At 54.6% G+C, this 26,801-nt stretch overlaps 1 protein-coding gene across 4 annotated transcripts in view; it reads right to left on the minus strand.

Moving 5' to 3' along the window:
• PDE4DIP (phosphodiesterase 4D interacting protein) overlaps positions 1-26,801 on the minus strand; it is a 35,252-nt gene extending 8,451 nt beyond the window's left edge. Inside the window, exons 1-25 of one of the 4 annotated variants that reach the window (XM_075097116.1) lie at positions 26,646-26,801; positions 25,711-25,935; positions 22,880-22,935; positions 22,561-22,739; positions 21,967-22,077; positions 21,633-21,709; positions 20,711-20,834; positions 20,485-20,636; positions 20,166-20,283; positions 13,937-14,056; positions 12,080-12,199; positions 11,742-11,834; positions 11,413-11,628; positions 10,709-10,867; positions 10,376-10,489; positions 10,000-10,137; positions 9,512-9,691; positions 9,134-9,328; positions 7,434-7,577; positions 6,300-6,378; positions 5,658-5,746; positions 5,366-5,482; positions 4,675-4,812; positions 4,263-4,375; positions 3,000-3,492 (exon numbers count right to left, since the gene is read on the minus strand). In XM_075097116.1, coding sequence (XP_074953217.1) covers positions 3,318-3,492; positions 4,263-4,375; positions 4,675-4,812; positions 5,366-5,482; positions 5,658-5,746; positions 6,300-6,378; positions 7,434-7,577; positions 9,134-9,328; positions 9,512-9,691; positions 10,000-10,137; positions 10,376-10,489; positions 10,709-10,867; positions 11,413-11,628; positions 11,742-11,834; positions 12,080-12,199; positions 13,937-14,056; positions 20,166-20,283; positions 20,485-20,636; positions 20,711-20,834; positions 21,633-21,709; positions 21,967-22,077; positions 22,561-22,739; positions 22,880-22,935; positions 25,711-25,935; positions 26,646-26,665 — 3,252 coding nt within the window. In that variant the 5' untranslated portion in view covers positions 26,666-26,801 and the 3' untranslated portion in view covers positions 3,000-3,317. Of the gene's footprint in view, positions 1-2,999; positions 3,493-4,262; positions 4,376-4,674; positions 4,813-5,365; positions 5,483-5,657; positions 5,747-6,299; positions 6,379-7,433; positions 7,578-9,133; positions 9,329-9,511; positions 9,692-9,999; positions 10,138-10,375; positions 10,490-10,708; positions 10,868-11,412; positions 11,629-11,741; positions 11,835-12,079; positions 12,200-13,936; positions 14,057-17,657; positions 18,945-20,165; positions 20,284-20,484; positions 20,637-20,710; positions 20,835-21,632; positions 21,710-21,966; positions 22,078-22,560; positions 22,740-22,879; positions 22,936-25,337; positions 25,359-25,710; positions 25,936-26,645 lie in introns of those variants that run through there. The other 3 variants (XM_075097114.1, XM_075097115.1, XM_075097117.1) reach the window with 3 other exon arrangements.

Below are 26,801 nucleotides of genomic sequence, written 5' to 3' on the forward strand. Positions count from 1 at the left end.
GCCCAGGACAAGGGCTTGCACCCCTTGTTGATGCAGCCTTCCTCCCACCCAGCTGCAGGGCCCTGCCTGCTCTGCTTCGGCTCAGACTGCCTGGGCTAGGACACGGGTGTATCCCCAATTCCTCTCGCCCCAGGCAGAGAGCCCCAGGGCTCCAGACTAGCCTCTGGGGCTGTGCAGGGCCAGGTTTCACAGCTGCCTGTACCCAGCAGGAGATGCAGCTGCTTTGGCCATGGCCAAGCCCAGGACCATCAGGTATGGAGGTCCCAGACAAGGCTGAACATGGAGCAGGGGAACGCAGAGAGATCCTGGCAGGAGGAGAGAGGCCACACATCACTGGTGAAGGAGAAGCCACAGGGAACCACATGGCTCCTGGGAAGGAGAGCCGAGGTTCAGCCAGGAGCACGCCTTGCAGCAGGGGCATAGCACCACATGCATATAAATGGTGGCACACTCAGGAGACCCCCTCGTGACAAGCAACTGCCAGGAGGCTGCAAAAATCAGGGGCATCTCGCTGCCCAGGCTGGGCAGACATCACCCTGCATGGCAGAGTCTGTTCGCCAAAGCAGCCGTGCCCCAGGGAGCAAGGGCAGCCATCATGGAGAAGCGCTGTTCCGGGAGCAAAGCACTGACAGCTGGAAGTGGCAGCAGCACCCCCATGAGGAAGCAGCTCCCGTGGGTGGCATTCAGCATAGGCGAAGTACAGCTCTGTGGGCCCCCAGGGACACAGCCTGCCAGGTGACAAACCACCTAGGGCTACATCTCGATGGCTGCAAGGCCCCATAGCATGAGGAGACATAGACCCTCAGCTGCGGGCTTTGCTGGAGGGCTGAGGGCCATGTGCACAGGGGTCCCGAGCTGGGTGGGCAGGGGGGGCTCACAGCCAGCACAGCTGCTCTGGGGACATGGGAGAACCACATTCTGTGCCAGGGTACAGCACCCCACTTCTCACCATCGCCCACAGCTCCACACAGCTCTCAGCTCTCTGGGACTGGGGCACAAAAAGGGAGCACAAATCTCAAGACGGGGGGCAAAAAAAACACCAACAGAGGAAGAAGTGGAAGATGGTGCTCGGGGAGCAGAGAAGTGTGCACACAGGGCAGACTGCCCAGGCTGATGTTCACCAAGTGCTTCAATCCTTCATTGCAGCAGGAACACACCAGGGTACAAATTCAAAGGGACAGGGGACGCTCAGCTCTCTGTATTACCAGCAAAGGAGACAAGAGATGCAACCCCAGCATTATTTTTCACAGACTCTGCTGTTTTTCCACACCTAGCCTGAAGGCAAAGAGAATTAGTTGCATGGCTTAAAAATTGAACATGACACACAAGACACCCGGGTGCATTGGCTGTGCCCAAAGTCTTCACGCTGCTGGGAACAAGGGAAGGGAAGCAAGGCCCCAAGAAAACCGAGAAAGGGGAGACCTTCACAGAGCTATGAGACAGCACAAAGCACTACACAGTTTGACAGAGGGTGGTCTCAGCCATAGGATGCTTAGGCAGGTTCTCCTGAAGGGAAGAGGAATGCACAGCCAGGGATATCAGGGACGAAAGGAGGCCCTAAAGAACACAACAGAAAAGTTGGGACACCTCAGCCTAGGATAATACTCCCCTATGGAGCACTTCACAGCAGTGATGCTAGCAGAGGTCAGGGGCAGATCTGCAGCTAAACTCACACACAAGAAGACATGGAAGCCGCTGGAGCACCAGCCAAGACTTCCCTCATGCCAGGCCAATGAGTCTGTGCTGGGTCCTGGGCTCCATGGTTCACGAGGGACCAGGGAGCCAGCCAGGCATCAGAGCCAGGATAGGGGGAGGAAGGTGGAAAGGTAAGGACAGGGACACAAAGGCTTCTACAAAGTAAGAGGCAGAAGGAGAAAGAGAAGATTGTACTACACAGAGAAGTGAGAGGAAGGGAATGAGATGAAACACAAGAAAGGAAAAGCTAATCAAGAACCAGAGCTGCCCAGCAGCCACCAGCTGTGTCCCTTCAGGCCACATGAGAACTGCTGCACTCACCACCCAGCTAGGTGCACACCCAGAGGAGTAGTGCCGGCTTGCTGTGTGTGAAGGGAGAGCTGTGCTGCCTCCCACCCCATCTGAGGCAGGGAAGAGAAGACCTCAGCATGGGTGCAAAGCATGCAACAGCTGGTGCCATGAGGAACAGTCACAAAGATGTGCAGCAGAGCAGTCACAGGTCCAGGTGGTGCAGCCTAGCAAGATGGAGCTCTTCTGCTCCACCCACTCCTAGTTCAGCTCCCCAAGCAAGCAGAAACAGATGCTCAGAAGTTCAAAACTTGATCCTGACACCTTGGGGAGCAATAAAGTACGAGACAGCTGATCCATAGCCTGCTGTGCATGGGAAGCGCAGCTGGTCATCAGAAAGCTGTTGCTATTGTTTTTCAGCTCTCATGCCAGCTCCAACACTCCCAGAGGAGGTTAAAGATGCCCTAGAAATAGGTATGCACTGGTGACAAGTGGGACTGTACCCAGCAAAGCAGAAATAAGGCCTTGGCCATTACCCAAGGGGCATGTGGAGCCTGTCAGTGAGATATGTGCATACAAGGGAGGGAGCAGACCCAGCCCAGACCCTGGGAGCAGGGACAGGTCTCAGTCACTCCAAACCATCTGTCAAAAAGAGGAAGCTCTCCCCTGAAGGCACTCACGAACCAGGCTGAGACAACTTACAGCTGAGGGGGGATTTTAGTCAGTAAAATCATTAATACTAGAGTTGGAGTTGGCTTAAGCACAAAATGAATTGGTTCAAAAAAAAAAAAAAAGAAACCACAAAAAGATTTGTGTAAGAGCCCCAGGAAGTGCCACCAGGTCTTGTGGCCCTTCTCTAATTCTCTGGCTCTGGAACCCACTTTTCCACATACCCCTTCTTCTTTTGGGCCGGCCACCATCAACCCAAGAGGGGGATGTCACTGGGTAAAAAAAACAGTGAGGGAATACAAGAACTCACACTCATGCACTTGGGAGATGATAGAGGACATGTGGTGTTTCCTTCAGAGAAAGGGAATCTTTATTTGGCCCATGGGGTTGGAAGGAGAAGGGAGTTGAGGGAAATCAACTAAAATGGAATGATTTGAATGTGCAAATACATCAGTGGCCACCAGGGTGGGTCAGACAGGAACATACACGAGACAGGTGGATTGCACTAATCGCTGTTTCCAAAGCAGCTCAAAAATAAAACAAAAAAGCCCTGCACCAGTTCTATCGTACCATTACTAAGTACCAAAGCAACCCTCCCAGAGTCAGTGAGACAGGCTCGCTCAGTTAGTGAACCGTTTCCGTGGCAGGTGGGCGAGCGCCAGTGCTCAGAAGGCATGCTGGGGTAGGACTTTCACACGCTCCTGTTCCCCACCTCCTATGACGCCCTGCATCTCCAGCCTGCTCAAACGCTCCAAACTTCTTCCAAGAGCTTCTTCCAGCTGTCCCCGGAGCTCCTGGACCCCCTCCAGCTCCACCTGCAGAGTGTGGTCTCTCGCAGCGCTAATTAGACACGCCGCATAAAAGGGAAGAGGGTTAGACAGGCTGCAGCAAGTGCACAACAAATTGGCCCCTCCATCCGGGACTGCCACTTACTCAAGGCACAGACTTTGCATGCTCCGCAGGCAGCTCAGCCACCTCTTGCCTCACCTCTAAACCTCCCCAGAGCACAGCCATCCCCAAAAAAGGCTCCAGCCCATGGTAGGGGACTCCTAGTCACAGCTGTTCTTCAGTACTTACCCAAGCACTCCACTTATGTGCTCTCTTGCTATCAGGTAGCTCAAATATCCCAGAGGCTGCAGCCCCACTAAGGGCAGGGGATTAGTGCAGAGGGCAGAGAATGCAGTCCATACTGCGCTGTGGGACAACCGCCTGGATAAGCACCTAGATAGATCTTCATCAACTCGACAGTTGGTTGGGAATTAGACAGCAGCCTCTGAAAGGTGGCCAAGTGTGGGTGGGAAGCTGAACTGGGAAAGGGATATGCTGGGGAATAGAGATGCAAATCCCAGGGCCTGAACAAGAGGTGGCAATGGAGGGAGTTTACATAGCATTTCAAACTGGCCACTGCAGCCTCTTCAAGGGAGGAAGGCAGCCTAAAACCTGGACTCCCAAAGCCACGTTTCTCTGATTCTTTGCCCAGACTCCCTCTTTCCCACAGACAGCTCTCAAACTTGCACAATGATCATTGCTTCAGGGATTGCCCCACTGACCACCCACGCTTGCCCCAGCAGCGGAGCAGGGCAGCACAGGGCCAAGGCAGCCTCACTTACCTGTCCGGGTGCGTGTGAAACTTTACCAGGCTGCCATAGAGCTGCCTCTCTGCCTGGAGAGCCTCATTTAACCGATTCCTTTCAGCCACCAGCCCTTCCAGCATCAGTAACAACTGGTTGGAGAGAACAGACAAGATGCAACACTTAGAGACAGAAATCAAAGGAAGCATCTGGCTGTCCCAGAGAAACAGGGGCTTTCCCTTCCTTTCTTGCTTGTGTTCAGTGATCAAGTTGACCAGTGTCACCCTTGGACTCCCAAAAGACTCTCCTCCTTTGTATTCCTCCTATTGTACAGGGCCAGCTTCCAAGAACAAGCACATCTCAACATATCCAAAGGCTGAAAAGAGCGCCTCATAACTTAGCACCAGCTGAAATGTAAACACATCTAAGCTTGCCCCACATGGCACACTACCTGCTGCCTTCTGTTTCCAGTAGCCTCTTGTCCTTGTGACTCTGCTATGGCCACTTTCTCCCGAAGCACCAGCACTTCTTGTGTCAGCCTTTCTACGGCTGGAATTTCTTCAGGATCCACCAGCTGCATCTGCAGATCCTGAAAACCAAGAGCAGGAGGGCTCAGTGAAGAAGGTATCAGTAACAAGGACAGCTGGACCTTCATAATCCTCCCTGGAACACAACTGCCAAAAGTTTCCAGTGTTTGGAAAGACCTAGGTCTCCTAAGAAAGAAATACTGAAGCACCCACAGTGTATTAGGCACAAACAACAGCCTGGAGGCGGGAACTGATAAAGGACACAATGAACTCTGTTTAAAAGACTCTCAAAGGGTGTCTGGTACACAAGGAGCAAAAAGCCAAATAATGCCACTCTGGGGTTTTGGGGCCTTTGCTTCCTTGCCAAAGTAACACAGGGGGCCGTAGGGAAACCAGCAGCAATACCACCCATGGACAGCCAGCCACATTACTCTGAAGAGGTCCCTTACTCCTTAGAGGAGGGTACCCGCTCATGGCTATCACAGAAACCTTCAGCTTGGTTTCTGTGTCTTGCCATTCAGTGTGAGTCAGCATGGGGTACACAATGTGGAGAAAAAGGAGACTCATCCACAGCCTTCCCAGGGGGAACCAACCCAGCACAACACATCATTTCACCTTGATGAGGTCCTCTTTGATCTGGATGGTCCTGGTCAAGGACTCTATATCAGAGGCCTGCACCTGCAGCTCTTCCTCCTGTGTGGCCACGACAGACTGGAGAGCAGTTAGCTCCCGCTAGGGAGAGAAGAGAAGTCCGTGAAAGACTTCAGAAAGCCAAAATCCCACTGCAAGCTGCTGCCCCATTTCTCTCACTGGGGTACCCTCACAACAGCGGGGTCCGAAACCTCCAGTGAGCCCAATGGTTTCCTGTAAGCAAGGGCTATCAGCACAGGCTCCATCACAAGCTCACCCTGCTTTCCCTTTCCTTCTTTGCCATTAACTCCAGCTCCTCTTTGGCATTAACAAGATCCTTCTCCAGTTCTGCTGCTGATGTCGTAACTGCAAAGACAGTTTGGTTACTGCAGGGTTACCATCTGCCAGCTGCTCCCTCTGACCCCAGGGTTAGACAGAACCCCTCTTTGGCAAGATAGGTCCACAATGCTTGTGCTCCCCATTGCACTGACTCTTAGGTAAAGGCTCTTCTTCCCCGCTTGATCCTTAAACAGCGGCCCAAGGCAACAGCAACATTCCAGGCCTGCTGTCCCACCCCCGGCAAAGTCCAGGTGTCCTGGCCCCAAAGCAAAACCCAAACCAGTTGCACTTGTGTCAGCCCAGCCTGAACCCTAAAGTCAAAACCCCTTCACTGGACAGCATCACCTCTGCAGTGGAAGCACCTCACCTCAAACCTGACACCAGCCTTTCTCTTTCTCACACTCCCATCCCTAGACACCCTTGAACCATCATCCAAAGAGAAGGCACAACTTTAGTTCAAAATACTCAGTCTTGCTCAAAGCTCTTTGTTCTCTCCCAGTTTCATGTAACCATGTTTCCCCCACAGCAAAAACCCCTGGCCATGTTTGGGGACCTTGAAAGAAGCTGCCACCACACTCACCTCCCTCTACTCTGCAGCTGCTGTCACCCTGTGGGGGTCCAGCAACGGCTGTAGCTCCACAAGCTCTTTGCAGTATTTCCTGAAAACATAAAAGCATCCAGGTTTGCACCTTTATGGGGAATCTAGCACTCACAGGTTCCCCAGAGCTCCAAGATTGCAGCAAAGCTGCTGGCTGCTTTGTTGATGCTCTGAAACAGGAGAAACCAATGAAGGGGATCTAGCCAGACAGCAGGGATGAGTGAATTGTGCCATACCTAGAAGCTGTATGCATGGGCAACAGGGCCTTGTTTTATTTGGCACTCGAAGGTTGCTGGCAGTAAGCGTCTTCATAGTAAGGATTAAACAGGTTTCACTCAACTGCAGCAAACCCATCTTTCAGCTGAGACTCTATAAAGACCTACACCTTAATCCAAGAATGTGGCCCAGAGGGACCATGCAGGAAGGAAAAAAACCCAGAGTTTGGCCCATATACACATCCCTGGAAGTCTCTAGAGCTCACTTTGATCCTGGGAATAGAAATGAGCAACCTGTTTACAACTGCTTAAAAACATTCAGCATGTCAGCTCACCAACAAACCATTAACAGCTGCTCATGTAGAAGCGTGGCATATGTACCCTCAGAGTTGTGTTCAGCCTCAAAGGGGTTTTTAGCAAAGCTGCTTTAAAAATACCAACTCCAATTGTGGAGGAGACAGCAAACAGCCAGCAGGCTCTGCCAAGAATTAGTGGGACCTAAAATTAGCTCTCTTGTCCCCTCCAGAATGTGACAATGTCAGGGAGGGGATTACAATACAGCAAGGCAGCCCAGCCCAAGGAAGGACTGGGTCAATGCTGGAAGGTCAGAGCATAGATTTCTTTCATACTCTCACATGCCTTAAGGAATCAAATACTGCCTGATCAAAATGCAAGGAGACACTGAATGACAAAGGCTGGTGGAATCAAGATCAGAACATCCAGGCAGCATTTCTGCTCCTCAGTTTTTTCTCTTCCTCCTTTAGGAAGTCTCTTCCCTAATCTCACTTTCATTTCTATCATACTCTGTGGTGCTCCCCTCTCTCCCATTTCCTCCTGTTGCAACCAGTTGTCTCTGGAGCCCCAAGGTCAGAGGCAGACAAACACAGCACACAATTCTTACTTGTATGGGCTGTTTATCCTGCTTCAACAGCCTGGCACCAGCCGACTGGGTTACAACAGGCTCCTTCCCTGACACATGCTGGCGTAGGAGTTGTAACTCGCAGCTCCTTTCAGCTAAAGTGCGCGCCATCTTCTCAGCAGCTGTCTGATTGAGCACGAAAAACAGGCAAAGTCAGGGCTGTGACCAGGGGTAGGATCCCTACCCCTCACCTTCCCTACAAACTAAGGGAAACGCTCTCAATGTTTATCTGTCAGGGTGCACAGCGGTGTGCCCAGGTGGCCAAGGCAGCTAACAGCATCCTGGCTTGTATCAGGAATAGTGTGGCCAGCAGGAGCAGGGAAGTGACCGTGCCCCAGTCCTCAGCACTGGTGAGGCCGCACCTTGAATGCTGTGTTCAGTTTTGGGCCTCTCACTACAAGAAGGACTTGGAGGTGCTGGAGTGTGTCCAGAGAAGGGCAACAAAGCTGGTGAAGGGTCTGGAGAACAAGTCTTATGAGGAGCGGCTGAGGGAGCTGGGGTTGTTTAGCCTGGAGAAGAGGAGGCTGAGGGGAGACCTTATCGCTCTCTACAGCTACCAGACAGGAGGTTGTAGTGAGGTGGGTGTTGGTCTCTTCTCCCAAGGTACTAGAGATAGGATGAGAGGAAAAGGCCTCAAGCTGCATCAGGGGAGGATTAGACTGGGTATTAGGGAAAATTTCCTAATTTGGAAATTTCCTAAATTAGGAAAAAAGTGATTGGCATTGGAACAGGCTGCCCAGAGAGGTGGTGGCATCACCATCCCTGGAGGTGTTCAAAAAACACATAGACATAGCACTTCAGGACACGGTTTAGGAGGCATGGGGGTGTTGGGTTGATGGCAGAACTTGGTGATCTTAGAGGTCTTTTCCAACTTTAATGATCTGTCAACTTGAGACTACAAGTGATCTGCAAACCAGCCTGGGAGCTACTGCTCCTGGCCACTCACGGCAACTCCACTGCAGCCCTCCCGTGTCTGCTTGCCAGACACCTGCAGCAAGGCACAGCCTCTTTGCCTACAGAGGAACAAGCTCCTCAGTTTCTCACCCCCCATTCAGAAGGGGAGAAAGACAGAGGGCAGACAAAGAAGAGGAGACAGTGCTTGGCCTTTTAGCCCCCTTTTTAAGGAAGAAAACTCAATGCACAATATCTTGGTTAACACTGAACCACAGCCAGTGTGCAAGAGTAGGCAGAGTAGGAATTGTGGCTCTTCAAGCAGCATTTACATGCCCAGGACCAGTTTGACTAATGTTACCTAAGTTAGAGGCAATGAGCAGGGCTTCCTCTGACTTCCGCACTACACAAGAAACAGCTCAGTCTTCCTTTCTAGTCTGGTAACACTCATGTGAGGCAGCGTCCCTCCCATGGTCCCTCTGCCGCTCCAAGCCCAGGAGCACAGATATCTAGGAGGGTCTGCACCCCATTCCCCATCACACACACAAACCCTGCCCAGTCCACTTAGTGAGAGGGACCTGACATCTGAACACTGCTGCAAGAGCTGCTGTTTCATAACTGCTCCCATGTAATGGGTTCAGACCAACCTAGAAACAGCTCATGACATCTCATGTGGTTCTTGAGCAATCAGCAGCTCCACCAGGCTACACCAACAGGAGTGAGACAGCAGCTTCCATTTGTTTAATGCCAGGCAGAGCCATCCACCCGTCTCCCCATTGCACACAACTCACTCTGCTCTGCTGCTCCTTGGTGATCACAGCCTGCAACAGCTCCCGGATTTCAGCATCATGCTCCATGGTCTGTTGGTTCCTATCACTTATGAGATCTTGCAGCATTTTCTCCTTGTGCTGGAGACGCAGGCACAGCTCCTCAGCTACCTCACTCTGTCCTGGGCCAAGCTTGCACAGCAGAGTCGCTGTGAGCTCCTGAACAAGGGGTAGGAGGGAGAGATGGAGAGACATTGCTACCATTAAACTGCAAGCTGTTCAAGGAGCATGGGGCATCGGTTCAAGTGCCCTCCTCAGAGGCAGGCAGCCAAGAGGCTCTGGTTTGGGATCACTCTGCAGACAAACCGGCTGAAGGCTCAGAAAGCCACGCTAAGACCTTACCTCCACTTCCTTGTTCCTGTCATGCAGGCAGGTCTGCAGCTGCTGGATGATCCCCTCCTGCTCCTTCTGCCTGCTGCAGGACTTGGCCTCGATCTCCTCCTTGATCCAGTGGAGGTTTTGGCAGGTTGCTGACACCTGCTCTAGTTCCAGGGTTTTGGCTTTCAGGAGGCTCTCCAGGCTCTGGGGACCACAACAGAAGCAGCTCAGCCAGGGACAGAGACTTTATCCTGAATTAAGCAGAACTGGAAATACCAGTCTCTTCTGTTCTGCTAGTGGAGTCAAATAGATTTACCCCTGTCCTCTCACCTCTACAACTTGCCCAGAAACATGGGTGACCCAGGAACATGCCCCACACACAGGGCCAGAGGAACACCAACCACACTGGCAGCTGCTCTTCCCAGCAACCTCCAGAGCATTCACAGGAATGTTTATCTAGCACCACACCACAGCTAGGCTGGACACCACATGCCCCGGTAACAAGCACTCACATGAATGGTGGCCTCGTTGCTGGATAGGACATTGCGCAGCCTCTCCAGGTCACTTCCACGCTCCCTTATTGAGAGATGGAGCTGTTGCAGCTCTTGCTCCTTCTTCTCTAGGGCACAGAACTTCTCATCTACTGCTCGCTAAGGTGAGAGGGGATGACTGCTCAGAATGGGGTAGTAGGGCTCTGCAGCCCACCACTCACTTTGTGGAGCACCTCAACTTTCCCTTTCAGAGGGCTCCTCCAGAGGGCTGAGCCATGAAGAGCATGTAGAAGACATGGTCATCCTGGAGTCAGCCTGGGGCCACACAGCTGATGGTAGCCCAAAGGCTGAGCCGCAGGGGAAAAAAACCAAGACATCATCAACAGACTGTGCTCACCTCCAGAGCAGCATCCCTGTCACTGACTCGCTGCTGCAGTTTCTCCAACATGGCATTCATGGCTGCAGGGCTCTTGTCCAAGCTTTGCTGGCATTGCAGAAGCTCCCTCGATTCCTAGAGGACAGACACACTGCCCCTAGTACAACTGCCAGTCCAGAAAACCACCAGAGTGCCTGGTGCCTTCTTCCTCATCTTGGGAGCCCAGAAGCATCTCTTTCCTTCCCGTCTTCAAAGGGCATGCATGAAAGCTACAGACTGACTTTTGCATCACCAAATAGCAAGCAAGGAACAGAGGCCCTGGCTAATTATGCTTAACTTGAATCTGTGTCTCACCTGCAGAAGCTGTTCCTTGCGAGCCAGATGCTGACTCAGATGCTGAACTCTCTGCTCCTGGGTCTGCAGCTCACGGCATTTCTCCCACTCCACAGTCTGGAGCTGCTGAGCCTTGTCCTGAAGCTCTGCCTGCAGCTGCTGTACCAAAGCACGCAACTCCTGCAGGGACAAGCACATACCTTGGCAGTCAGTCCTCAACAGACCTGTAAACAGCAGGCCGATCTGAAGAAGCCAAGGGCAACAAGGGCTGTGAGAACAGCCAAAAATGCTCTGCAGCACTACAGCTTTCACATCTCAAAAAACACTTCCATGGTGATGAAGCTTGAATTTATTTAATTTCCCAGGGTATCCATCCATCTAAAGCCCATGCTCTGGCCACAGGCAGAGCTTCACAGTCAATCACAGCTAACCCATGCAGCAGTGGACATTAACTTTGTAACATCACAAAAAGATAGGACGTTTGCACCAGCCAAAGACATACAAGTGACAACACACCCACTATCAAGTGTCTTTGCTGATTCTAAATCCTCAGATATGAAGCTGAGGAGGCTGGAGAATTCTCCCTGTCACATGTGACAAGGGGATAGCAAGTGTGCCCACACTGGTATAGGCAGAAATGATGAATGAGAGCAGAGTACTGACTACATCAGTGCTTCTTAAATTGTGTAAACCCAGAGACTTCCAGACTAAGTGCTTTGTCATACCTGGTTGTGTTTCCAGGTTGCCTCTTTCTGCTGCTCTTCATCATGCACCATGGTCTCTAGGAGCTGGGTTGCTCTCCTAGCTTCAGCCAGTTGATGCTCTTTCTGGCGCTGAGCTCTTTTCAGTTTCTGCACCTCCAGCTTGGTGCAGAAAAGTGTGTTCTGAAGATCTAGCAGTGACATTTGCTGTTCCTGGGATGAGGGTGGGCTCTCTGACATCTAACAAGAGTAGGAAGCATTGAAACTCAAAGATTCACTTTACAAGAGAGATTTAAAAATCAGTATCCCTGCAGAATTAAACCTGATGTATTTGAGGCTTTTCAGAGACATACCTGCAACTGTCCCAAATGGCTTCTGTGTAACATGTCCCGCAGCTTGGCCATTGTCTCATTCTGCCCTTCGATGATACGGTAGAGCTCTTCTGTCTACAAGTCAAAGGATACCGAGCCCAGTCATTGGCAAACCAAGCACAAAGCCTCCCATCCCAAGCCACCAGCATGCATTATGACATGTGTCAGCAACACACAAAAGTAAAGGCTTTGCAAGAAATAATTTAATGAGATCCAGGATGCCTAGTAATGGCTTAAACATTCCTTTCCTGTCACTGCCTACAGGGCTAGCACACTTTCCTCTTTCAGTGAGCACCATCCTGACCACCCAAAACTATTACCTTATTCTCTTTGCTCTTCAGGGCCTCATTCAGACTCTGGATTGTGCGATCTTGCCTCTGCGATGTTTCTTGGACAGATTTTAATTCAAAATTCAATTCATTCAGCTTTTCCTGTAACAACTGAAGACAGAAATATGTTGGTTTTTTAATCCTGCTTAATGCTCTACATAAACACCCTTAGGACTCCCTCCACTCCTTACTCAAGTCCACACAGCCCAGGTGTACACCAGATCAAGATCAATGCGGCTCCCTCTAGAGTCTATAAATACTGTCTGAGCTGGGTGGAGACCGGTGAGTAAACACAAAGCCTTCAATCCCTCCACAGGACTCTTCCAGTGCTTCTGGTCCCTCCAGTACAGCCCCCATGTGCAGGGCGGAGGTTCCAGGCTTGGGTTCACACATCTTACTACCTCCCACATACTCCAGAAGAGTCTTGCTCAGACTGCCCAGCAGCCTTCCCAGTTTCCTCTTAGGGGAACAGAAATAAATGATAGAAAAGGGCTGCTTCAGCCCAAAAACCACCTAAGAGATCTGGAAAAAAAAAAAAAATCAACTTGGAGAAGCTACACATTCTAAGAACTGTCCCCTTTGCTTCTGAGGTCCTCCAGAGCATTGCAACTGCCCCTTTACAATCTTCCAGCCCTTCTCTTACTGTCTCCTTCGACCACCCAGGCACTCTTGCAGCCACTGCCTGTCTAGGTAATTCTGCATTTGATCAGAACAGTAGCTTATTTAGCCTCAAGTTCTGGCTTCAGCACAACAGGGTCTAGCCAGTGCCAGCATGCCAACAGCATGGCTGCAAAGCAAACAGGAACATCTCACTAGTCTCCATGGCTGGTTTACAGCCTGAGGAACTTTCCCCTTAGACTTTTTCCACCATCTCAGACAGTTTTAGGACAGTTCTCTACTTTTACCAGAATGTTCATAACGCAACGCACGTTGTGCATTTAAGCAGCTGCTTGTTAGCATTTCTAAACAGGCTGCCTGTTGGTATCCTCAGTCCTGGATGATATGAATCTTCCTCAGAACTTTATCAAGCCTCAATTTCTTAAGGAGTTGGTGCTGCCACACGATTTCCACTTGTTGCTCATTAGTTTACACACCTGTCATGTTATCTCTTCACTAAAAGACACTCCCCCTAAACTGTTTAAACACTTCCAACTGCATTTACTGGGCCTTGGGCTTCTTATTTGCCTGTCATCCTTTGTGGTTCAGACGGCTCCAACAGCTTACAGCTGTCCCCAGATTTAAATAAAGATCCCACCCCAACGTTTTTTCCTATTTAATCCCTCTGTTTTCACAGTGGGTATAGGTTACCTTATAGTTCAAGAGCATAACTAAGAACATCAACCCCTCGCAACATGTGTTAAATTTGATCTGCCTTAAGACAACTCAGCTGCATGTTTCTTTCCTAAGAAAGCCTTTAAATCAAAATGAAAACAGGACACCCTGTGCTCTGCTCTCCCTTACTGCTTGCAAAAAAGAAGGCAGCTGTCTCAAAAGGCAGGTGCCCTCCTCTCCTGCACCAGGCTTAGCCCATGCAAATCCAAGAGAGAGGGAAATAGCCCTGTGCATCTCTCCTTCACCTGCTCTGGAAGGCTCACCAGGCAAGTGGAAGTTCTTCCAAAATAATGGTTTGCAAAAATAAATATGAAAATTTTACACAGCACAGCTGCAGGGAAAATTAAATGATTTTAACGCAAGCTGGCAGACAACAGCAGTGAGAATTACACATCAGCACATGCCCTTGCTGGAACAGAGGTACAGGTGCTGCCTCTGGCCAGGCTAGGAAGTATCTTCCAATACTACCTACACCAGACTCACTAGGCACTGAATTTGCTGTTCATGAAGAAATACCTTGTTGGCAGCTTCAAACTGCTGGATTTTGCCCTGCAGCTCTGCAGCACACAGATCGGATGCCTGCTCCCCCACTGCAGGGTCACCTGGAGCTGGCTGCTGATGTTCATCCTGCAGATTCTGAAAAAAGGGAAAGAAATGGCTTAAGTCTTGCACTGGCTTCTGTTCAGGTGTTAGCCATCAGAGACCTTGCAGCATGGGCTTAAATATGCCCCACTAGGCTTTTCTAATTGTCTCTGAAACATCATGCTGTCCATGTGTCTCTTCACCTGCACAGCAGGTTGGCACCTGGCAACTCTCTGCCTGGCCTGCCAGAAGTGCCCTGCTGCCCTGAGGCTCTGGCTGGGTTCCCTGTCTCTCACTCCCATAACCATGAGCCCAGCAGCTTGCCTGGCTCTAACCACTGTCTGCAGTCTGATGACAGATCTGGTCCCCACACCCAAGCCACATCCCTGAAACCTCCCCTCCTTCCCATGTGCCCTACTGGCAGCTTCAGAAAGCTTCGAAGCAAAGCCAGCACCGTAACAAACTCCTGTCCCTGTTCTGCCAAGCTTCTGTCTTAAGCAAGCCCACAACCTTCCATTCTTCCCACCAGATACCCTCCTGCCATGACCTGGCAGTCACCCCCAGCTCTGAACCCCTCCACTTAGGATTCTCAAAGCTTTCCTTCACAGCTCCCCCTGCTCCAGCACCCATGCTGTGTACGATTCCCTGCAGCTCCAAAAGACGTACCAAATTCAGTGCCACAGCTGAGATTTTTTCATAATACATACCCATTTATTGAGAATGGAAACAGCCTACTTTCTGATGCACAGCCTGCCAGACCCTGCTGGCTGAGGACACACTAATCCCTTGTCATCCCTTCTTACTATTTTGCTACTTGCTGCCTAGCAAGTCATTAACTCCCAAGAGCAGCATTCAAACCCAGCCACCCACGCCAGCCCTCACAGGACTCTTCATCTGCAATACAAAATTGATTCTACTGGTGTCAGTTTTAAGTGGGAGCCGTAGTAAGCACAGGGTTACAGCGCAGATGCTATGAGAACATGACAGAGCTTTACAGAGCGCACACAGGAGCACCAGCTCCAAGCAGCACAGAGCAGTGAGAACAACAGCCAACTCTGATTAGCCTTGTCAGACTGAATCCTCATCTCCAGCAGCCACAGGAATGCTGTCTCTAAGAAAGGCAGGCAGCACAGGGGAGCTCTCCCAAGCCTGTGCATTGCCTCTCATACAGAAGCAATGCTTCCCTTTACCCTGATGTTTTAAGATTTTAGTGAAACCTTGAACAGTCACAGCAAGTAATTTCAAATTTGCCCAGCCAGAAGCTTTGGATCAGACAGAGAGAGCTGCTGGAACCTCTCACACAGCAGCTATTTTGAAATAAGGCTGATGAAAACAGAAGGGGAAAAAAAGAAATAAAAAAGGAAAACACACATTTCCTCACAATTTGCACATTCCAAAGAAAAATAAGCAAAAAGCCTGCAAAGAGTTAAAAGCAAGGAAGGGAAAGGCAAAGGCAGGTCCAGAGTCCAAAGTCCGAAAGCCCAAGCGGCCTCTCCCCTTGCTCATGCTTCCCTGCAGCCATGCCACATGAGGAGGAGCACAGCTCCCCAGCAGTTTTCACTACATCAGCATTTTACTGACAATCTCTCCTCAGTACACCTCCAGCAATATCAGCATACACTGCCCTAAACAGAACACTTCTTTAAAAAATAAGAATAATAATAATAATCACTGTGTTATCTAAGCATGCCAAGCTCGCATCTGCCCAGAACAGCGGGTGAAAGCCTGGCTGTCAGTAGGGCAATGCTTCCCTCGCTGCCAGCATGGCACTGCAGGCAGCTGCAAGAGTGTGTCTGACAGAGGTTGAATTCAGGGGTATTTCTGGGGCTGTAGTGATGAAGAGGAAAAATTGTTGGTTCAGGAAAATGCCCAGGACAGTACCTATGAGATCATGTGCCCTGACACCAGATCTCTCTCGGTCATTGTAGCTTACAGCAGTAAATTTAAAGGAGAACTGCAGTTTCCCAAACCCAATATGGGAACTGTGGCCCTATATATCTATATATACCCTTCACATTACCAGAAAGGCATTTCTGTATACGTATCACTGGACAGCAGTACCTGACTTTCAGAAACAGTGTTGCTCGTACGAAGAAAAAGGAAAATCATTTATAGGAGAACCATTTCATTTACTAGCTGCATCCAACTTCTCATTTTTGCTGTTAAAGCCATACAAAAGATTAAACACTTCCCCTCTTCTGCCAGACCCTGCACCAAAGACCACAACTGCTGCTGCTGCCATGGCAAGAAACAGGCAGTAGAAAATCCTGCAGGATGAATTCCTGGCAGGGACAGTTGGACAGCAGAGACTGGAGAAACTCCTCTAAAGCAGTTCCAAGAGGAGGATGGCAACGTGTGACACAAATCCAAGCTGTAAACACGTCACGTTGATTGCGCCACATTCTGTTAAGAGAAAGCCTATTTTTATGCTGTAAGTATATCCCTAGCAAGCAACACAGACTACAGGAGCAGCAACGCCCTGCTTCACATCATCAGTTGGGGGCTGCCAGCATGATGCCTTTGTGCACCAGATCAAAGTGTAGTTTTTCCTATGTTTCTCCCCAGCATCATCTCTTGAGCAGGCTTTCACGGGAAAAGCACACAGCTCTTGGAAACGCCCAAGCAGATGGGACAGCAAGCAGCACTGGCTGAATAGGAAGTGTAATTCAGCACAGCCACAGTTGCCATAGTAATAAACAAGCATTTTTCTAATCCCCCAGGGCTACCTAGAGCATTAGACAGCACTAAGGCTGCTAATGGGAATGCAATTAGGCTGACATGGATATTCCTGAATTGAAGCTGACTGAGGCCTTCCATTCATTAAGGAAAGTGGTTAAAGGAGTTACAAATTCAGCTTTTTGACTGCATACTAATGCAGATTTCATTAAAGCCAGCAAAACACAGGCAGTTGGAGCTACACAAGGACTACCATCAAGGCAGAGAACAGCACCAGGAAGTCCCATGAAAGCAGGAGCTTTCATCACCTCTCAGCAACACCCGCTGTTAATTGATGAATCTTTTCAAGGGATCAGAAAATAAACCAATTATTTAGAATACCAACCCTAAAGACACCCTCTGGCACAAATCCACGTTTAAGGAAAACACCTTTTCTTCAGGGCACGCGCCACAGATCCCTGCACAGATCTGCACATTAGGCAGGTTGGAGGCCTGATCTGCAGAGGCAGGGCTCCGGAGGCAGGCATTCCCAACACTGGACCATTACCCAGGCCAAAGAAAATACATTTGCTGGAAAACACATGCCCAGAAGCTTAAAACACTCCCCTTGGTTATGGGTAAAAGTCACACTGACTTACTAAAGAGAAAGATGAAGTGAAACTGGTGTTTTCTCAGCAGAAAAATGACAAAGCATGCTAACAGCTTAGACCAATTTGGCTGGCTGCACTCACAGGGAGAGCTGATGGGGCATGGGGTGGGGGGGAAGCTAATTTCCCAGAACACAAGGAGGAAACAGATGACAGGAAAATGACAGAGGAGAGAGGCAGCACACCTAAAAAGGACCAAGCTGCCTATTCTTAGCCCTGGATTCAGTGACACATGGCTATCTGCATTATCTCAGCACAAAAGAATCCCTAGTGAGCTCAGCATCAGGCCGCGGGGACACTGCTCCATTGAACAGCAGCACAATGACCTCTACCTGTACCCGCAGCGGCATATAATCCTCACAGAGGTCATCCCACAACTCCTGCAGTTCAGAAATCTCCAGGGAAAGACCCAAAGGAGCTCTGGAAAAGGATTTTCTGTCTGCGTTCAGGAAAGCAGAACCAGCACACACTAAGCCAGCAGACACGCTGCCATCTGCCGAGTCACGGCTGAGCTTGGGAGGGGGTAAGGTGGACTTCACAGGAATAGGTAGCCTGCTGCCTCGGGGGCTCTGAAGGGGTTTGTAGTCCAAAGCCTTGATTAAGCTGAGGGCCAGCTCCAGCCTGTTCCCACTCAGCGAAGAATTTGGGGTCATGTGGTCATCTGAGAAATCATCACATTTCCCATTCCCTTTCGCCCCCTTATCTGCATCTTCACCCTTCTGCTGCAGAAGGCTCGCCTCCACAGTCGTGTCCAGGGACTCAACAGAGGATGCAGGTGTGCCTTCTTCCATGCTTTCCCCGTCCACAGGCCCTCTGGCGCTAGTGGACTCTGCTGCGTCACACACAGATGACTCCTCATTGCCTATGCTGGCTGACCACCGGCTGGACAACCCACAGGAGATGCTCCTGGCCACCTTTCGTGGCACTTTGCAAATCGCTTCATAGTCGGCATCGGCCACCCGCAGCGCGGCACAGCCACGGCAGCGCCGTGGGCGGTTACTTGCTCCCTCTGAAGCATGGCAGCTATGTGGCTCCAAGCTGTGCTCTTCTTGATCCATCCAATATTCATACCCAGAATAAGCAAAGTCCTCCTGGAGGAGGGCAGCGTACCGTACATCAGGTAGATTAGAAAGGTCCACAGTCCCATCCCCAGGTCTGTCATCTGTGCTAGAGTCTTCATTGTTCCTGCGGTACATGCTTGCAATGCAGAACTTGAGGCGGTCTTTTTCCAGCAGCAGCTTCTGCAGGCGCTCGATGGAGAGGGCTTCGATGCGCGCGATGACGGTGTCGAACCTGTAGATGCGGTCCAGCATGAAGGCACACTTGCTGCAAGCGAACTCGGATTTGCCGTCCCGGCACAGCTCCCTGCCCAGGACGTGGGAGAGCAGCACCTGGAGGTTCAGCTTGGCTGCTGTGTGGAAGATCCATCGCCGCTGGTTGCCACACAGCTCCCGGGCACAGATCCGGCAGGTTTCCTTCATCCTCCCTCCTGACCAGCACCCAAACCCACTTCTGGTGGTTCTCAGAAGACCTTACTGAGGCCTCCACTGCTCACTCAGCACATCTCCCAGGGCACAGCTCCCTCAACCCCGGAGCCCCCTGGCACTTCTCACCCCACCAATGCCCCCTTTTTAGGAGGGTGACACACTGGGATTCCTGGTGCTACAGAAACATCCCACCCTGCAACATCTCCTCCGCATCTCAGCCCAGCCGCACCAGGGCTGACCCCCTCTCCTGGCTAACACACACACACACCCCCGCCCGCCCTTCCCTGCCCTGCCCCCCTCTCCTCACAGCTCACCCTTCTCCGAGCCCCTCTCCTCACTACCCCCTCCCCTCATCCGGGGCTGCCCCCCGCCCTACAGGCCCCACCGCTCCCGCCGCCCCCGAGGATGCTCCTGCCACGGCAGCGCCCGGCTTGTGGCTCAGATTTCAAGATGGCAGCGGAAGAGAGCGCACGCGCACCGGCCGCGGCGCCTGCCGGGATTTGTAGTCTTCACCCCCGGAAGGTGCGCATGCGCTGTGGCCGCCCGCGGCGCAGCCCGGGCACGCGTGGGCCTGGCACAGCGCAGTGCTGGGGACGGCGACAGTGACCGTGAGCGTGACAGTGACCGTTAAAGTGACAGCGACAGCTCAGGGCCAGTGGCTGGGGCCCAGCCCCAATGCCAGTGTCAGCACCCCCAAGTAGTGCCCATCCGCAATGCCAGCACCCACCCCAGCGCCAGGTCCCCACCCCAGTGCCAGCGCTGCGTCCCAGTCCCAGTGTGTGCCATGGCGTGCCATGCAGGTATTGGTGCATGGGTGAAAGTGGCCTTGTGCTGTGGAGACATCCCCCCCACATCCGGAGCTGCCTACTGGGGATGGGCGTTTGCGCGGGTGTTGGGACTGGGACGTGGCACTGGCACATGGGCAGCTCATGCACTGGTGGCTTGTGGCTGCTGTGCCACCAAGACGCAGCATGGCTGGAGCTGTGACGCTGCCAGGAACATGCTGCTCTGATCCCTCACAGCCCTGAAATCCCACCTGGCACCATGCCAGGCTGCCGGGGGTATTTTAAGACCCAGGATTTAAACGACAGACCTGTGCAGGCAGCACTGACAGCCACAGAAGAACCACGCAGGTTGGTGGCCTCTCCTCTGACACCATGCACCAGGCCCTCCCAGCCCCCCTGCTCCCCCTGGCACAGATGCACAAACGCCTGACGCTGCCAGGCTGGATGTGGCACAGCCCTGGCCACAGCCCCAGAAGGGGACAGGCATGACAACTGCCAGCCATGCCCTGGGTGGGTGCACTCCTCCCTGGGGTGCTGGGCTGGGGTCCCCCTGTGCCTGCACACCCACCTGTCCCCCCACAGCTGGAGGTTGCTCCAGGCGCTGCTGCAGGTTGTGCTTCTCAGCTGACAGCATCTCCACAAGCTGTTTGCTATCGGCCAGCTCTTGGGTCAGCTCTTCGATTCTCCTGTGAGGAAGGGAAGCATGGGAGATGCTCAGCATGATCCTCTCCCCCACAGTCCAGCTCTCTCCCGGTGGAGTGACCCTCTCCACCCCCCTGGATGCCCACAACCCCCCATCACCACACAGCAGCAGCCCATTGGTAGTCCCAAGGACCAGCACAGGGCACAGTCTGGCAGCACAGAGGGGACGGGTCCTGGGCACCCACCTTTGCGCCATGGCTTCGCAGACATCATCACTCCTGTCCTCCTTCGTCCTCGCAGCTTCCTTCAGCTTCCCTGCCAGCTCCTGGCACCGCTCTGCCTCAGCCCTGGCCAGTGCTGTAGCCTGCTCGGCCTCACTCCGTGCCAGCCTGGCCTCCTGCACAGCAGTGGGGTGAGTCCCCAGCAACCGGTCCCTGGCCCCACCTCAGCCTCCACCATCCCCGGGCTCACCTCCTGCAGGAGCTGGATCTTGTTCTCCAGGAGCTCATAGACGTGCTCCGACTCCCGCTGCCGCTCCTCATACTGCTGCTGGAGCACTGCCTGGCTGCGGGTTGTCTGGTTCTCCGCGGCCACCCTGCCAGGCACAGCATGGCATGGCACGGCATAGCATGGCTCAGCACAGTATGGCACAGCATGATGTGGCACAGCATGGTATGGCATGGCATGGCATCTCACAACGTGACATGGCAAACACTGCATGGTATTGCACAGCACACTGTGGCATGGCACAGCACAGCATGGCATATCATGGCATGGCACAACAAGGCATGGCACAACATGGCATGGCTTGGCAGGGTGTGGCACAGCATGGCATGGCACAGCATGACCTCCCTTTGCAAAAGCCCCCACCCCAAACTGGCTGGGCTGGGTGAGCCGTGCCACCCTGGGTGCCACCAGCCCAGCTTCCCCCATGCTATGGGTGCTGTTTCTGCAGGACCCCTGGGCAAAGTGTACTGTAACCTCTGAGTGCTGCTGCCCTGGGGACACCGGTCCTCCAGCAGCACCTGGTCACACTCAGGCTCTGAACCACCAAAGCAGCCCCTGCATGCTCCTGAAACTGGGGGCTCCCAGCCCCCCTCCCAGCGGTGCCCTGCCGTGGGACACCCACGCCATGGCCCCCAGGCACGGTGCTGCCTTCCCCTGCCAAACAGGTGCTGCCCTTTATTTTTGGCTGGCGCCAGGGCTGTAAGGGGAGCACCATCGGTGCCCAGCCCCATTACAAGCCCCTCTGGCCCTATTGCAAAACCCCCAGCTGCCCACTGCAGCAGGGTGCAAGGCAGAAAACCCTTGTACCCCATGCCAATGCAAACACCGCAGACAGCACGGGTGCCGCGTCTGTCCCGGGGCAAGGGGCTTGGCCAGCCCCACTCACCATGTGTTGTCCAAGGCTTGCTGCTTCTCCTGCAGCTCCCGCTTCAGGCTCTCCACCTCCACCTTCAGCTCAATGTTCTGCGGGGCGGGAGGCAGGCAGGTAGGATGCCACCACACTTGCCTGGACCTGCGGACTCCCTCCTCAACCCTCTCCCCACTCCAAAGGCAGCAAGGGGCAAACTCCCGTACAGAGGATCCCCCAGCCCCAGTGTTGTGTCCAACACCCTCCCCGGCATTCCCACCAGCTGTGCTCCTACAACCCCATCTCCTGCCGGCAAAGGGAGGGCATCGGGAAGGAAACCCCAGCTGGGCACCCATCCCCCATGGGCACTCACCCGCTGGTAGACATCGTCCCAGCTGCCCTCGCCCTTCTGCTGGACACGCTCCTCGAGAAAGTAGATGCGCAGCTTGAGGCTGAAATTCTCCTTCTTGAGGTCGTTGAGGTGCTGGGAGAGCGTGCGGTACCCATTAGCCATGGCCGGCACTCCATGGGGGGTGCATCCCGGCACCCCTCACATGGCGCCGTTGGGGACACAGCCCGGGGCTCCTGCCCTCCCACAGCTCCTGCCGCCGTCCCTGCCACGGCCCCTTTCCTTTTTTTCCACGGCTCCCGGAGCTAGGAGCTATTTGAGGAATCACCAGAGCGGGGACGGTGGGGACAGGCGGGTGGTGAAACCCGAGCTCCGGCAGCCCCCGCGTGCCTCAGACAGGAGGCAGGGAGGGGGAGCGGGGTGCCCGGGGGGGCTGAGGCCCCTCTTCCCGTCCCACCACTGCCTGCCCCGCATCACCCTCCTGCCCTCTGCACCCCACTACTGCACCCAGGGAATCCAGCATGTATCCTGCAAGCATCTGGCAGTGCTGGGGGGGTCCTGGCAGTGCTGGGGGGTCCTAGTAGTGCCACGGGGGGGTCCAGCACGTTGTGGTCTCACCTGCTCAAAGTCCCGCAGGGTCTGCGTCTGAGCAAGGGGACCCATCTCCAGGTCCCGGAGGAGACAAGTCTGCACCAAGGGGCCAGGCTCGGGCTGAGCACCCGGGGGACCATGGGACGCCCCCAGCTTGGACAGCGCAGGGTCCTCATCGCCCTCACCCCACGGCCCATCTTCGGAAGCTGAGAGGGAGCAAGGGTGGGCAGCAGTCAGATGAGCAAAGTGGCTGCTCTGCACACCGTTTGCCCCCAAAATGTCACTGGCACTGGCCCAGGGGCTGGGGCATGCAGGATACGGGTGGGGTGCTCTTGGGGTGTCTTACCTGCCATGCAGCTGGTGCCGGGGAGCACAGCTGGCCCGTCACCACTACAGGGGTCCCTGCGGAGAGGAGCACATGGCCGTGTCACACAAGGAATCGGGTGGGGGGGTCCAGCCCCCATGGCCCCCATGCACCACCCAGCTGCTGGGCCAGAGGGGCCAGGGAGGGCGCAAGGGGATTTTACCAAAGCTTCTGCACAGCAGCTGCTGTGTCTCCTCCACCCTGAGGGTTTGCAGGTGGCTCCATGGCACTGAGGGTGGGGCGTGGCCAGGTGAGCCCCCAATATCAAACAGTCATGCAAAAGCCTGCCCAGGGTGGGGGGTGAACTCCAGGCAAGGAAAGCCCTCTGTACATCCGTGGGGGTGCAGGGGAGGTTGCACTTGCGTGTGTGCATGTACAGGGGCACATGGGCGTCCGTACACACGTGGGGGTGCCCATGTGTGTTCCCGCAGTCAGGAGGCATCTGCTCTAAGTGCAAAGACACGAGGCCCCAGGGGCCATGCAGGTGGGGGTACCCCCTTAGGAGCACTTTAGCCCCATTAGCAGCCCTGCAGGGCCACCTGAGCCCCCACAGCAGCCTCGCGCAGTCCCGGGGAGGGGGTCTGGGTGCTGACAGTGAGCAGGGGCTGCCTAAGGCAGGTCTGGCCCCAGCCACTCTCCGAGGGGCCCCCTGCCTCTGTGCTCTCACAGCTCAGCAGCTCCCCACCGCAGCTGCAATCAGGTTTATTTTCAGCAGAGAAGTGTGAGTCATTTCACGATTTAAAATAAAGAAAAAAAACAACTCACAAATAAAGAAACGCAGATTTTTTTTCCTTAAAAAAAAAAAATCAGAGTATTTATTCTCCAATCTCAGCATAACAGCTTTTTGGTGGGGTCCTGTGAGTGGAGCAGTAGGCCCTTGTCCCCAGTGCCATGGCAGGCACTATGTCCTGCCCACATGCACGATGCTGAGCCCAAGCAGTCGGGCAGAGCCAGCAGGTCCCTACAGCACAGGCCATGGTGGGGGCTTTGGGACCATGCCCACTGAGCAGGGGACACTACACCAGCACCTCACAGGCAGGGGACACAGCACTGCCAGACCACATGGGGAGGGAGCAGGAGAAGGCAACCATGGGGCGTCACAGCCCCTGCACCAACAACGCGCCGTGAGGGGAAACTGAGGCATGATGGCTTTAAGCACACCAGCACTGGCAAGGCATGGCCGTGCGCCCTGCCAGGCACCATCACTGGCATGATACCCAGAGGCATGGTACCCAGGGGCACAGTACATGGAGGCGCAGTATCCAGAGGTGCAGTACCTGGAGGCGCAGTACCCGGAGGCATGATATCCAAGGTAGCACAACACACAGAAGTACAATACCCGAAGGCACGACACCCAAGAAGACCTGATACCCAAAGGCACAATATGCAAGAGGCATGATCTCTGGAGGCGTGACACCCCAGGAGGACTGATACCCAGAAGGCATGATACCCAGAGATGCGTAACATCCAAGGAGCCATGATACCCAGACTCAAGATGCTCAAGGATGCACAATACTCAAGGAAGCACAGTATCCAGCAGCACAATATCCCAAGGCATGGTATCCCAGGAGGCAAAATATCCAAAGAAGCACAATACCCAGTGACATGACATCCAAGGAGGCATGACACCCAGAAGCATAATACCTGGACACACAACAACCGAGGAGGCACAACAGCTGAACACCTGATACCCAAGGAGGCACAAAAACCAGGGAGACACAGTACGATACCCAAGGAGGTGTGACATCTGGGGCTCCTTGGGACCACCCGGAGGCAGGGTCAGGCCAGCACTGTTGCTGGCCATGGGCTCTGGGGTGAGCGAGGAGAACACCTGCTTTGCTCCAGCCCAGCTGCCCAGCCAGCACCCCCCCAACCCAGGACTGGGAGCCCTGTGCCAGGCCACAGGGACGCTGGGCCAGCAGGAGTCCTGGGCTCTGCCACGGCTGGCTGGGATAGACGGGGGCTTCCCCCTCCCGGTCTGTGTGCCCAACACTGGGAATCTGTTTGCTGCAAAGGGGAGGCCACTGCGGTGCTGCTGGGGCTGCAGGAGGACAAGAGCTCTTTCATGCTGGCCATGCCACTCCGGGGCGTGGAGCACAGCCGCCAGCACAGCGCAGAGCTGGAGTGGGGCACAAACCCAGGGGCCCCCACACACCGTGCAGACCTTCCCACCACTGATGTACCTTCAAGCCCTGGCACGAGGGGCGCCACGCGGCCCTGACTCAGATCACCCGCTGATTCACAGCATCTCCATGGCATCACTCAGGGCCACCACGGCTGCTGGCCAGCACCAGCACTCTGGGGTGCCGCTGGGGAGAGGGGAGAGCACAGGGGTGGCTGCCAGGGCCCCAGCACATGGGCTGCATGAGGGTGGCCACTGCCCCACGGGAGAGCATCCCCGAAGCACCTGGCACCACTCGGCACACCAATTGCAACTCACCTCGTCCTGCTGCGGGATCACCTTCCACGAACAGACAGATGGATAGAGGGATGGACGGAGTGACAGACAGCAGCCCCCAGCCCTGTGCTCACCCACAGGCACTCTGGGTGCCAGCAACTGCCTCCAGGCTGGCAGAGGGGCCGTGGCGAGGGCCAGGCAAGGAGAGGGCGAGTGCAGCAGCTCAGTGACGGGGCTGGGATGCCTAGCGTGTCACAGCCCAGCTCCCATCTGACTCGTCGGCACAAATGTTTCAGCAGGGACTGAGTGCCGCCACGGGGGAGGTGGAGCCGGGGACAGCCAGCCACGACCGTGGCGGCCGCCTGTGCGCCTGGGTGTGGGTGCACAGCCCACGCCATGCGGCACGGCCACCCACCTGCACACAGGGCACGGCAACAAGGTCTCCATTGAGCGAGGCAGGATGGGGAGAGCTGGGGCCGGTGTTACCCACATGCCTGGCGAGGATGACTCCTGGTGCTGCACCGCACACGTGGCAGCCGGCACGGCTCCTCGGGCCCGGCACCCCTGGCCGGGTGCCGGGACAAACGGTCTGGCCAGCGGCTCAGGATGGAATTGGAGGTGGGCAGAGCCAGGGGAAGAGCTGGGAGGATGCAAATGGGGCTGGAGAGGTGGGGCAAGCCAAGATCCCTGCGCCAGCATCCCGAACCACAGCCCTGCCCGTAGGGCCACCCTTAGCCCAGCACCTCATAGCAAATCCACCTGCCCAGGCCCCCGACAAGGACAGCCCAGCGCTGGTGCCGGTGCCAGTGCCAGCCCAGCTCCACAGGACCCTACAGCCCTCTCGCTTGGCACAGCACATGCTTCCATGGCGCCCTTGGGTCCTCACGGCCCAAGGCAGCGAGCTCCCGTGTGCCCCCAGTGCCCGTTCCCTTCCCACACACCGGCAGCTCCCCCATACCCCTTGCCTGGATGGCCGGCAGTGCTCCTGGGCTTGCCTCGCACAGGGCCCAGCGAGCCACAGCCCAGCTGGAAGAGGGATGTCCCACAGCCCTGCCGGCAACTCCAACCCGCGGAACTCCAGCAGCAGGCAGGGGACACCCACGGCCCAAGGGGGACAGCGTTGGGGACAGGCGGTGTCCGGCCCCACACAGCCCCGAGGGAGCACACCCGATCCCGGCCGCATCCCGGCCACACCGATGCCGGTTGGTACCTGGGCCTCAACCCGCCGCGGCATCACAGCCCAGCGTGGGTGCCCGGACACACGCAGCCCCCACGTGTGCCCTGGGCACACGGACATCCCGACCCTCATCACTGACGGATGACACACGCACGCACGGACACGCTCCTCACCTCCGCCGCGGGGCTCGCATCCTGGCCGGGCCGGGTACCGGCGGCACCGGGCGGCACCGGGCAGCACCGGGCGGCACCGGGCCGGGCACCGGCGGCACCGGGCCGAGCCGGCGGGTCTCCGCAGGCGCTGCCGGGCCGCCCCAGAGTGCGCCGGGG

This window comes from Phalacrocorax aristotelis, chromosome 6, assembly GCF_949628215.1.
Source record: "Phalacrocorax aristotelis chromosome 6, bGulAri2.1, whole genome shotgun sequence".
In the NCBI taxonomy this organism is placed as follows: domain Eukaryota; kingdom Metazoa; phylum Chordata; class Aves; order Suliformes; family Phalacrocoracidae; genus Phalacrocorax; species Phalacrocorax aristotelis.